The sequence below is a fragment of the Erinaceus europaeus genome, chromosome 3 (genome assembly GCF_950295315.1).
Source record: "Erinaceus europaeus chromosome 3, mEriEur2.1, whole genome shotgun sequence".
Classification (NCBI taxonomy): domain Eukaryota; kingdom Metazoa; phylum Chordata; class Mammalia; order Eulipotyphla; family Erinaceidae; genus Erinaceus; species Erinaceus europaeus.
In genome coordinates this window covers 123,810,370-123,823,843 of record NC_080164.1, presented here as the reverse complement: position 1 = coordinate 123,823,843, position 13,474 = coordinate 123,810,370, and the positions used below count along the sequence as shown (strand labels likewise).

The 13,474-nt window shown below is 39.6% G+C and overlaps 1 protein-coding gene across 1 annotated transcript; it reads right to left on the bottom strand.

The window, feature by feature from the left end:
- Nucleotides 1-1,177: 1,177 nt before the first annotated feature.
- LOC103110671 (C-X-C motif chemokine 2-like) lies at nt 1,178-3,568 on the bottom strand. Its single transcript, XM_016186749.2, has 4 exons — nt 3,353-3,568; nt 3,124-3,247; nt 2,863-2,946; nt 1,178-2,211 (listed from the first exon to the last, which is right to left on the bottom strand). Exons 1-4 carry the CDS (start codon nt 3,450-3,452, stop codon nt 2,196-2,198), a joined length of 324 nt encoding a protein of 107 aa, XP_016042235.1. The 5' UTR covers nt 3,453-3,568; the 3' UTR covers nt 1,178-2,195.
- Nucleotides 3,569-13,474: the final 9,906 nt, after the last annotated feature.

The window sequence follows — 13,474 nt, the reverse complement described above, 5'->3', positions numbered from 1 at the left end:
CTACACCAATAATAAGAAACAACAAGGACAACAAATGGGAAAATAAATAAATATTTAAAAAAATAATATATTACTATCATTATATTATCTGTATGAGTAATTCATGTAAAGATAAATGAGTATGATTTTATCCTAGATTGCCTCCATTATGCTGTTGCAGAACTGCCACATCTCCCATCCCTCAGTTGAAAGTTGCGAAATGTCTCAGGAGAAATGACAGACAGTCATAGAATGAGATCAGCCATATTTCTTCTTCAGTTCTAGTTCCTTTGGTAGCTTTGCTCAGGAAACCTCAGTCATTGCTGTTTCCTGCACATGATCTCTTAACATTCTGATGTCTCACATTATATTCTTTTCTTCTTTATTCACCCCCTGTTCACACACACACACACACACACACACACACACACACACACACACACACACGTGTGTTGCCACAGTACTCTCAGTGGCAAAGCCTGCTTTGTATACTTCTGTGAAATTTGTTGTGAACATTACACTATTCACCCATTTGGGTCAAAAATATAATCTATTACTGTTTTCATGAAAGGGGTAATGAAGTTGAGTGAAGTCAAGAAGCTTGCTTTAAGTGCTGTTGGAGACTTTTACCTGGGGCTCAGGATTTCCTGAATGAATCCTGAGTCAGAGACTTCACACTTCGCATATTCAAACCATTCTTCCATTTCAGGTTTGGAGAATGACTTCTTATGTTTGTGGGGATCTTCCCTTCCTTGACATACAAGCTTCACTTCCGTCTTGGAAACCAGGGGTGCAGCTGTCATCCAGTACAAGTTAGTTACATTCAAGTTCCAGAGAGCCTTCTTAGGCTAACAGTCTATTACTAAGTCTCCATAAACATTGCCCTAGGAAGGGTGGACATTAGTATAATAAAATATTAAAACCATTCAATTTGATAAACTGATGTAAGGGAATTGGGATGACATTATGTTCAGTGGTAGTTAAATGTATATTTGAAAATTGAACCCATAGTTTGTAAAAGGCTTTTTTTTTTGGTAGATGAGAGCCATGAAGAGTGGCAGCTATCACCAACTGAAATTAAATATAATTTATAGCTTAATCTGTATAGAAACTGAATGCCCAGGAAAGGCTGGGGAACTGAGAAACAGATATCAATCCTCAGATTATCTATTTCCCCAGAAAATGAAGCAAACCAATATTGTTTATTTTGAAATATTTTATTATCTTTTTCTTTGCAGGAAGCATCAATAAATAATTCTCTGTGCCCTAGGATACAGAGACTTGACATAATTAATATTAATGAAGGCAGTATGCCTTACAAAAAAAGACAAAAAAATGTCCAAAAGGTATTAAGAACACTGTAGTTTGTAAGGTTCCAACAGAAGAAATGTCACCACATACTGTGAAATCATTTCAATAAATAGCAATTGATATTCCCTAGGTTGGCACTGACTTCCATGCCTGTTTGGATGACTAGACTCAGTCATAGGAACTAGTTTGCTAAAAATTACTAGAAAAGCAGTTTAAAAACTAGGGAACGGGAGTCGGGCGGTGGCGCAGTGGGTTAAGCGCACGTGGCGCAAACCGCAGGGACCGGCGTAAGGATCCCGGTTCGAGCCCCCGGCTCCCCACCTGCAGGGGAGTCGCTTCACAGGCGGTGAAGCAGGTCTGCAGGTGTCTATCTTTCTCTCCCCTCTCCCTGTCTTCCCCTCCTCTCTCCATTTCTCTCTGTCCTATCCAACAACAAAGCAACGTCAACAATGGCAATAATAACCGCAACGAGGCTGCAACAACTAGGGCAACAAAAAAAGGGGAAAAAATGGCCTCCAGGAGCGGTGGATTCATGGTGCAGGCACCAAGCCCAGCAATAACCCTGGAGGAAAAAAAAAAAAAAAAAAAAAAAACTAGGGAACATTTGCAAACCTTTAAATTAAAAAGAGTCATGATTGAACTAACTTGGGTCTGGCATAAAATAAACAATAAAGTCAACCTTACAATGCACTAGTATATTCCATACCATCCTTAATTATTTTCAAAGTAAAATATTAACAGAATCCTGGAACACCAACCAACCAATAAATAAATAAATAAGCAAGTAGAGAACCTCTCTTAACATATACTCAGACATATTAAGCCTAATTCAGGTGGTCTCGGGAGGTGACTTTCCCTTTTTACTTCCTCTAAGGGCAGAGCCTGCTTCAGCTTCTTCAATCTTGTCAGTCGGATTCGCCCCTATGAGAAAAAGGTAATACTTAGTAGGTACTCAGGAAAGTTGACAGGACAGTGTTCTTCTATCTTGTCCCCAAGTTTCCAGAATATTTTGAATCTGCTTTCCGCAGCATGACACCAAGTGGCTACTACTTATATTACTTGACAGAGAGACCTTCAGGGTGCTTTTGGAATGAGAGTGGAATCTGTGGTCTCTGTTCAGTCTGTGACCACAAACAACCAGGTGTTATTTTGCTCTGATTGTGTCTCACTGGCTTTATTCATCTTCACAGCAACCCCTCCTAGCAGTTGTTACTGCATCCTCTATTTCACTGAACTTAGATATACCAGAGAATTGTCTCTGCGTCACACAGATAACATGTGATGAAACCCAGATTTCAGCCAGTGAAGTGTCACAGTCCCAGTTTTTCATCAAGAAGCTTCAAGCCATCACAGCCACGGCGATTTTATCCACTTCTGAACTAGGATAAAGAGGGAGGTGGGCATAAAGGGCACTGATGATAGTTTCCTGCCACAGAACTGAGTAATGAATTTAGAGGGCATAATTAAGTGTGAAAAAAAAAAAAAGCCCTGCATGTCCCTGATATAATTTCAAGAGGGCAGTATTTGTAACCAAAGGCTGTAGTTAAGCGTGCGAACAAAGCCAGAACTCACTTTTTTAGCATCTTCTCAATGAGTTTCCTAATAATGGGGGCCTCTGGGTTGAGACAAGCTTGCTGTCCATTCTTGAGGGTGGCTCTGCAGATAGAAGGAGGGTCACGTGAGGCAGGAGGATGGGCCCGCAGGCTGGGGTCCAGATGGGGAGCAAGGAACAGAGGGAGTGACAAGTGCAGCAGCAGCAGCAGCAGCAGCAGCAGCAGCAGCAGCAGCAGCAGCAGCAGCAGCAGCAGCAGCAGCAACAGCAGCAAGACTTACACGACTTCGGTTTGGGTGCAGTGAGGTCCTGCGGGCGTCACCTGCACATTCTGGATGTTCTTGAAGTGGATGCCCTGCACAGTCTTCAAGCACTGGCAGCGCAGCTCCGAGACCACGGGAGCGGCTGCGGGGAGCACACACACAGAGACACGGGGTCAGGGCTGCGTTCCCCGCGGGTGTCCCTCGCCCCACCAGGGGTGGTGGCAGGTCCCGGGGCACCAAGTCTCACCTGCCGCGGGCCGGCTGGCGGCTTCCAGGAGCAGCAGCAGCAGCGCAACGCACAGGAGCCCGGGGGCGCTGGGGGCGTGGAGGGCGGCGGCGCGGGCCATGAGATGAGCTCGTAGAGTTGGGGCCTGGAGCAGGAGAGCGGGAGGAAGAGCAGGCTGAGTGGATTCTGTGACACTTCGAGCTGAGTGAACCCCTTTTATTCATGATGGGGTGCAAGAGTGCACAGCCCCGGGCCAGGGAAATTCCGGGCATCAGGTCACTTCTGAGGCTGGAAGGAAATAAGGCCCCGCCCTTCAGGGTGGAGTGAGAGTAACAGCTAGGGTTTGGGAGGGGGCTTTGAAAGCCTCCCCACTTTGTCTCTCTGGAAATTCCTCAGACTCAGTGATTTATTCTGTCTTCCCAACCCCTCAAATTCTGAGTGAGTAGCTAGCAGCTCTGAGCACCGAGGGACTGACTTCAAGAGAGAGATTTATGTTTCAATATCAGAACTGGAGTAGGGGAACTTATGTGGGAAGTGAAAGAGTTAGTTTTGCTTAGCTACCTTTATACTCTAGAGATTTGCCCTCCTCTCTAAACTTTGGTTTTTTATGTTTCATGCGTCTGGAATGAATGTTCTCTGTCAAAAAATATCACCATCATCTCAGATTTTTTTTTCTCGTCATCTCAGATTTAAGAGAATGCTGGACCTGTTTCTCCAGTTGCAGCAGATTTCTCAAACTGTGCACCTAGGTTATCTTGGTTATGTTTTCCATGTTGATGAGAACAATAATCAGAGCCAAAAGCTGTGGTTTATGTCAATTTCAATGAAAATTGTCATTCAATTGGAGACTGTAATATGACCCCTTCTTATGTGTTCTGCTAAACTTCCTTCTTCCTCCAAAATTCCCAGTCAGTCACCTTTTCCATGTATGAGAGGTTCAGATTTGATTTATGAAACATGGTGGTCACTCTGAAGCTGTGGAGAGACTAGACTGGATGGGCCAGTCCCTGGAAAACACTACTGCTGAGTTATCCGGAACAAAATAGCACGTGGACTGCAGAAAGCAGGTGCCTGCACACATCACGCTTACTCCAGAGGTGTGCAGAAAAGATCTGAAACTCTGACTCACAGGTTCCCATTTACCACAGAATTTCAGTGCTGTCCCCCTTCCTCTAGAAACACTGACAAGTCTGTTTTTGGCCAGGCATGTCAGTCTTATAACCTGGCACTTTTTTTTTTAATCCAGGAGTTTTAGTTTTAGATTCAGCATTAGGTTTAGTGGGATTATGTGTGATTTCCAGGTTGGATCTAGAACTGGAGCGAGGTGAGAAAGATAGGGAGTGTGGAGAGAGAAGAGAAAGGGAAAGCCTCTGAGCAGAAATCAGGTTTAAGATAACCCACTCAAGTAGATAAAGCCTGCCCCCATAGGTGTGTGTGTGTGTGTGTGTGTGTGTGTGTGTGTGTGTGTACTGCATTTTCAGTTGACCCTTGCATAACACAGGTTAGGATTGAATATTGGATTTCTGCTATCCACAGGGTTCAGAAATCATAGATTCAACCCCAGATGCAGAACCAGCTATAAGGTGGCCAGTTGTAAATTATGGGCTCATATTTAGTAGGGGTTGGGGGTGAAGGAATCAGTGACCCTAAGGAGCACTCCATTCCCCTGTTGTTCAAAGGTCAACTATAGTTGCCTTCTATCAGGTTGCTAAACATTTCTTTGCCTACCCCAAGGTGTCTATAAAATACTCCAGTACCTATCAGTATGATTTTTAGAGAAGAACCAAATAAATTAAAGGAAGATTAAATTTTGTTTTAATTAATAGAAAATGAGAAATAATAAATAGGATATAAAATATGTGACTTGCTCATGGATAATTGACAATTGTTTGACTTCTCTTGTCATCAGTATTTTTTCTAGGACTTGATGGGCAACTAGTCCAGAAATATGAAATCTATTCTTTAAAGCTTGACAGATGTATTGTTTTTTTGCTTTGTAATTGTTAATTTGATACAGGCTCATTTTATAAAGTCCAGAGAAGTCAGCAAGACATGAAGATATTATTTTTCCTTTAATTGGTCACTGAAACATAACTTTTTTTTCTTCAATAAATATAGTAAATGCAAACTGGAGGATGCACAGTATTCTGATTAAATCTGAAACAATCAGCTTCTTTCAGGTAGTTGCCACATGCTGTGGCATATTTCTAAGTCTCTGTACCCACCCCAAGGCGTAGCATATTTATATTGTGCTTAATTTCAGTTGCTTCTCTGAGTGCTTTACAAATATTGACTCATTCCACCTTTCAAATATCTCCATGATGGAGAAAGCTTGTTATTTGTATGGAGTTTTGAGGTTACAATGATAAGAAAACCATATTGAAGAGAGGTTAAGTAACTTTCATATGTTCCCATAGTACTGAACCTGGGATTCAAATCCAGACAGAGGAGCTTTTAACCATTATATTGTGATGAAAATGTTCTGTGATTTATGGATTAGAATTTCCAGAGAAGAGTGACTTTCAAAAATTTGTTTTCTGGAGCTGGAGGTGAAACATCAGGCTGCATGTACACACTACCAGGGACTTGGTTCAAGTCCCCAGTGCTCACTTGCAGGCTGAAGATGTCTTTCTCTGTCTCTCCTCTCTATCTTCCCTTTCCCTCTAAATTTCTGTCTTCTCAAGTAAATTAATAGAAAAAAAGATTAAAGAAGCCACAAGCAAACATCTGCTTGCTAATTCCACTATTTGAATGGTTCAAATTTACTTGTTCCAAAATGCAAACAGGGTAGGATGTTTTTACTTTTCTATAATTGTGCTTCACTCACAGCTCAACTTTTCCTGTGGCACTTGTAGATCTTGCTATGTTTCTTTGAAATTCCAATCCTTAGAAATAGTAACTTCTACCATGAGGAAAGCTGGAAAGCATTCCCTTAACCGAATGATGAAGCTTTGTGTCACCAAGGTGATGTCAAGTAACTATTATTACTCCCCCCCCCCAGGTATGTGAAGAGAATACTACAATTCTTTAAAATTCTTCCCAAAAGTTTATAACCTCCAGTCAAACCATGGCAAGAAATTCTCTTTAAACTTTAATTGAAAAATAATAAATAGCTGGCTAGTACTTTTCAAAACTATCAAGTCATGGAAAACAGGAAGAAACTTAAGAAACTGTCACCATTTAGAGGAATGTAATGAGATGAGACTCAATCTGGTAGCCTGGTTTTGACCCTTATAAAGTAAAGAGGACATGGAGCAGAAATACTGGCAAAATTCAAGTGAAGTTCAAAGTTTTAATGATAACAAGGTGCCAGTGTTGGTTTTGTGACTTTGACTATGGCAATGTAAAATGTTCATAATAGGGAATGTTGGGTTGAAAGGTTCAATGCTGTCATTCCAAATTTTTATAAATTTAAAATAATTTCAAAAGAAAAGATTTTTAAACTCTCTTTTTAATTGATTTAAATTTTTTTTCTAATTGAAAACCTTCAAAATAAAATCAGTGGACATATATGCTTTACCCAACAACTCAAGAAAAAAACAAATAAAAAAAGAACTAAACTTTTGTTGAGTTAATATTTGCTCAAATATGAAAATTAGAAGTCTCTGCTGCCTCACTTTGGACACATCACCGTGTTTCATAGACTTGAACAATCATCTTCATCATTAATTTTGGTATCTAAATACCATCTATTTCTTGTAATTGAAGAATAACAGAAAGTGACAGCTGTAATATCTAGACTCAACCCCAAACGGACATAAATGAGAGTATTCAGGGAGTGCGTAACTCCAGTTTGCCCATAGAGTTGCCAAATTGGGAAGGAAAAGGGTGGTGGTAGTGGGTGGGTGGAAATGAACTATGTCAAGAAGTAGTAGTCAGCGTGTGTAGAATCAGATTCCTGGGAATGACTTAGTCAAAGTCATTTGCTTTGGAAATGAAGTAAAAAAGGAAAGAGTTGCTCTTTTTCTGGTTATTTTTTTTCTTCTCTAAAATGCCAGTTGAATCCACAAGCTCTCTGTCAAACAAAAGGCAGAAAATATTTATAAATACAGGAATGTTGGAATCTAACAGTAAATATCTATTCTCTTGTTTGAACAAGTGTTTCTCCAAGCCAATTACTTTTGCATGAGTTGAGTGCCAGGATTTCATATTCTGTCTTAATATACAGGTGGTGACTCTTACTGAAATGGCATAATCTTGAAAACAGAAGTCTTAGTATTTTGCTTACTTTCATTTGTCCCAAAACCAATTTGAAAGTTTCTTAATTTTTCAGAGCAGATAGTGAAATGCAGGATGTTCACATCTTTTTTAGGTCCAGGCTTAACTACAGTAACAAGCTGCTATGAGCAACTACAGTAACAAGCAGCTATGAGCAACTACAGTAACAAGCTGCTATGAGCAACTACAGTAACAAGCAGCTATGAACTTGGAATTCTTTCCTTAGTTGGACAAGGTTTCTTTCTGCAAAATTTCTCTACAATGTTGCAAAAGAAGCAACTAATAAATCTCTCTCTCTCTCTCTCTCCTATATTTTGACTTCTCAGAGAATCCACAGAAGGACTGAATCCCAGCTGCACCATTCTCTTTCCATATTTCACCCTTCTTTGCAGTCCTTCTTTCCCATAGGGGACATTTCCCTCAGTAAATCTGTATACAAGGCAAGTTGATGACTTAGCCTCCACTATTGGGGGAAGGCAGAGGTTAAGATACTGCTCTGTCTTGAGAACTAGCTAGGTAGGAATAGGCTGTGTAATTCTGTTCTCACTGTAGCTTGCCTTATGAAATTGCTCTTACAATTCCCACTTCTATAGTTCTTTTTTTTTTTTTAGTCATAACTGGGGCTTCATTACTTTATGCCATTTTTCCCCCTAGATAGACAGAGAGATAGATAAAGAGGCAGAAACCACAGCATCACACTTTGTTTAGTATACTGAGGGTTGGATTCAAACCTGTATCATGCACATTACATAACAAGCACACTATTCAAGTGAGCTATCCTGTTGGCCCTCTGTTTCCTTAACTTATCTTTTCTGATGTAATGACTTTGGTTATAAAGGAAAAATAATGAGTATTTCTGGGCAAGATATTAAATCATTAGTTTGCTCTACCCTGTAGTCCAAGGGCATTAGTAAATAGGATCAAAGTCAGCCTCACTATTCTATCTCCCCAGAGATAATGTGTCTGGCTTCTTCTTTTCTTCTGGTGACACACCCTAGTTTTACACACTCTCAGTTCACAAGTTCAGTAGGGAGCAAGACCCATTTCTGTTCCTTCCTATCAGGGTCCACCCACAGCCCCCCAATGATTATTTCATCTATGGGCAAGTGACCCAAGTCTGGTGGACTGAGAAACAGCCCCCTGAGTTTTTATTGGAATAACTGAAGGAAAAGTTCTTAATTCTTCTAGCTATGGAGCCTAAAGTCTAGCCAATGCTTGAGGAATGCTTACCTGAAATTGAAGCAGTTCAAAGGAAAGCCAATGAGATAGTAAAAATTATTAGGGACATTGGTTGGAAATGTGTGTCCTCCAGCCGATTTACATATGAACTTTTCAACTATGTTATTTTTAAGTTCATTTAAATGTTTGTATCTTAACAGTGAAATATCTGTGATTAACGTCATCTACCTTCTACATTTCTGCTAGAGATATCTTCCTACAAGTTTACTACTTATTCTATTTCCATTTATCAATATGTCTATCTGTGTATTGCTTCAACATTTTTTTGCCTCCATGGTCATTTCTGGGGCTCAGTGCTGGCACTAGGAATCTACTGCTCCTGGCAGCTATTTTTTTTTTCAATTTTATTGGATAGGACAGAGAGAAATTGAGAGGGGAGGGGGGTAAGAGAGAGACAGAGAGATACAGAGAGACACCTACAGACCTGCTTCACCACTTGTGAAGCTTCCCCTCTGCAGGTGGGGAACCAGGAGCTCAAACTTCGATCCTTGTGCTGGTATGCCACCACCCTGTTCCCCTTTTAATATTTTCTATCAGCTAAAAAGTAGAAGTAAATTATATTCTCATTTAGGCTACACAGTGGGGGGATAACTGACTCTTCTATAGCTGAATTCATTCGGAGTCTCTGGAAATAGGACAGAAAGATGTGGGGTTACCTGAAGTGATCTGTGACACTCAGCAATTGACAGAATTATATAGACATTCAAGAAGTGGGGCACCAGATTCTCTTTCTTGCAAGTATGAAAGAAAACTTTTTGGAAGAGATACTGCCTGTGGTGAGAGGAGAGGAGGCCTAAGCCAGAAAAAAGCATGAAATAAACAAAGGCATGGAGGCTGGGAGCTTGCGGTAGGGCAAAGATAAACAGTTTATTTTTATAATCTGAAGTTAATGTTGAGACAGGGAATCCCAATAGATAAAGAAGGTGCATGGACACTGCTCAGTCTCTAGAGCTTCCAGATTGCTCTTCAGAAGCTGTTTCAAATGTCACCGCATCAGTAAGCTCACAGGTTTATCAAAGGGGTAACTTTACTTCTTGAATACGATCACAGTGGAAGGGAAGCCGAATTGATCATTGGCTTATATACCACCTTGCTGAATTATGCACTCTGTACCTCATTTCCTTTTGTATTCCCATTTGCAACATAAACCTGGTCTGTGTAAACTACTTCCAAATGTTTGTTGAAATAATGCACAAGTGGTTGAGTGGTTTCAAGTCACACATTTCATAACCATTCTGACATTAGGAGACTTGAAAGACTGCAACGGCCTATTTCTTTTGCCTACTTTAACTACTCACCAGCTGAGTTAAGACTTCTCAAAAGACATAGATAAATCTAGATGAGTTATAGTTTGAATGATAGTATGTATGCTGGGAAAGAGTATCTTAGCTGAGGCAGTCAGAGAAATGAGTCCAAATTCCTAGAAATATCTGAGCCAAAGGTCAGCCACCAAATCCCAAGACCACAAATTAGATCTGCAAATGTGTTCAAAGCCAGAGGGCCTGAGCCTTCTGAGTCTAGAAAACAAAGGTAGCAGTCAGGAATAAAGCAGGGGAGGTGCTGGTTGGTCAGTAGCAGTGGAGTTGAAGTGAACTTGAACTTTTCACACCCTCTGCCCAGCTAATGAAAGATACAAAGTCTGGGTTGTAAGTAAGTGGATAATATTGACAACTGTTTATCCCATACATTCAATTTATTCATTTATGTGTATAAAGCAAAATAATAGGGGTGCACTAAGGTAAAGTTCAACTTTAAAGGTAGAATTCTTCATTTAACCCATCTACTTTCTTCTATAGTGTTAGTTTTTAAAAAAAAAAAAAGTTTTTGAAATATTTTTTGCTTTATTTTTATTTTTTATTGATTTAATAATGATCAACAAGACCACAGAACAAAAGGGGCCCAGTTCTACACAGTCCCCACCACCAGAGTTCTTCATCTCATCCCCTCCACTGGAAGATTTCCTATTCTTTATCCCTCTGGGAACATGGACCCAGGATCACTATGGGATGCAGTAGGTAGGAGGTCTGTCTTCTGTAATTACTTTTCTGCTGGACCTGGGTGCTGCCAAATGATATGATCAGTCTACAAATACTTAAAATCATTCAGTTAATACTGTAAACTGTTCAATATATTACATTTTGAGTTTCTTTTTTTTTAGATTACTATTTATTTACTTTGTTATTGCCAGAGTTTCATAGCTCTGAACTCTTTTAGTTTTTTTTTTTTTAGTGACTTACAAGACTGTAAAATAATAGGTGTGTAGTTCCACAACACTCCCACCACCAAAGTTCTGTGTCCCTCCCAACAACCACCATAGTTCTCCTAAGGTCTTAGATATGTCTTGACTGTTTTTTTTTCAAGTTCATGTGTTTCAATTCTTAGTATTCCACATATGAGTGAAATCATCTAGTAGTTGCCCTTCACTTTCTTGTTTCACTAGGTATAATCACCTCCAGTTCTGTCCATTTTTTCTTAAAGAGCACAATATTGTCTTTCTTAATTGTTGATTAGTACTGCATTGATTATGTATCCTATACCTTCTTTATCCAGTCACCTGTCAGTGGTATTTAGGTTTTTTTTTTTTTCCATATTTTAGCTATTGTGAACAATGCAGCTACAAACATGGAGATGATATGTCCCTTCAAATTAGTATCTCCATGTATTTTTGGGTAGATACATAGCAGTGGAATTGCTGGATTATAATGTATTTCCATTTGTATTTGTTTAAGGATTCTTTCTACTGTTCTCCATATCAACTGTACCAGTTTGCATTGCCACCAGCAGTGTAATAGAGCTCTTCTTTCTCCCCATCTTCTCCAATACTTACCAGTTCCTGTTTTGTTGATGAAGAACATTCTCATAGGTGTAAGGTGGAATCTCAATGTGGTTTGAATTTGTATTTCTCTAATGAAGAATTTCCACATATCTCTGTGGATCTTGCATACCTCTTCAGAGAATTGTCTGTTCATAGCCTCTCTCCTCTTTTCGATAGGGTTGTTCTGAGCTGACTCTTTTTTTTTCAAAGAGCGGGGTAGGGATAGAGATACAAAGGGAGAGGGAGAAAAGAACAGCACAGTACTGAAGCTTCCCCAAGTGTGGTCGGGGGTGGCCTCAGTTGGGCTGCAAACATGCAAAGCATACAATTCAGGTGACTTAGCTTATCTGTTTGGCTTTATTTATTGACTTTTAGATGTATCTGTAAATTGCTTTTTCATTTCTGTCTTCTTAAAATTGTTTCTTGAGCTTTCTGGAAGTAGTTCTCACTACATAAATGGCATTGTAGCCATGTATGTAATAGTAAGAAATACAGGATTGCGAAAATTAAGGAAATGAGAAAACTTTTCTTAGAAATAATCACAGAAGAAAAAGAAATAATCACATAAGATGTTTGTTTTGGAGATGAAAACACCATTGTGAAATTGTGGGATGATGGAAACAAAAGTTAGGAGGTAAAAGATGAATATATAAACCAAAAAGTAAATAGCATAAATTTACAGATTTCAACCAGGACATATCTGACTATTCATAGAAGTTGACGTTGACTATGTTGTCCACAATATTTCCCAATGTTCACGGTTCCTCAGTCCTTTAACCAGAAATATATATATATATATATATATATATATTTTAATATGTATTTATTTTCCCCATTCTAGTTTCTGTCTATACACTAAGGTAACCTTAGACACAGGACTCTGGATGATATTTATTTCAAAGGGGGTGATTCTGCAGGTATCAGACTAATTGTCCATTGACTGAAATTTCTGAAGTAGTTGAGAATAGTAAAAATTAAATATAGTTATGTAAAGTAGAAATCATTGTGGAAGTAGAGAGAGGAGAGCTTGGCATTTTTTGTGTTTTATGTAAGTGTATGTTATACATAGAATGTGGATATATACAATCAAATAATGCTTAATGAGCACATAATACAACATTTGTGTATGATTACAGGGTGTGGGTGGACACTCTTAGGTGGTTCTCTAATTGCTACAGATAATGAGTTTTACTTAAAGTCATAAAAATTGATGATAGGCCATATTTGGGAGCTACTCTTTTCCCTGATGCAGCTTTCTGGTCCTTTTTCCAACTGTGACACCATCCCTCCAGACAATAACTTAGGTCACCTGCATATTGGATTTCAGGCGCAGGCAAAAACTAGTAAAGTCATGGGTCCCTTGGAATATATCTAAAATAGACCTACTAGCTTTTTCCAAAATGGAGACCTCAAATCTCCATCCACAATATCCTTGCCTTTAGGTTCATGATTAGTCTACCATTTGCTCTGCTTTCTATCTTAACTCTTTTTCAGCCACCAGGTTCCAGATGCTACCATGATGGCAACCAGACTTCCCTGGGCAGACAGCCCCACCAATGTGTCCTGGAGCCCCACCTTCCCAGATCCCTGCTCTACTTGGGAAAGAGAGAGATAGACTGGGAGTATGGATCTACCTGCCACTGCCCATGTTCAGCGGTGAAGCAATTACAGAAGTCAGACCTTCCACCTTCTGCACCCCATAATGACCCTGGGTCCATGCTCCGAGAAGGTTAAAGAATAGGAAAGCTATCAGGGGAGGGGAGGGGATATGAAGTTCTGGTGGCAAGAATTGTGTGGAAATGTACCCCTCTTGTTCTATGGTCTTATCAGTGTTTATATTTTATAAATAAAAACTTTAAAAAATTGATGAT

Coding starts and splice junctions, on each gene's coding strand:
- LOC103110671 (XM_016186749.2), bottom strand. CDS start 3,452: ATGGCCCGCGCCGCCGCCCTCCACGCCCCCAGCGCCCCCGGGCTCCTG. Junction 3,248..3,352: donor CGCCAGCCGGCCCGCGGCAG/GTGAGACTTGGT, acceptor TGCTCCCCGCAG/CCGCTCCCGTGGTCTCGGAG. Junction 2,947..3,123: donor TGCACCCAAACCGAAGTCGT/GTAAGTCTTGCT, acceptor TTCTATCTGCAG/AGCCACCCTCAAGAATGGAC.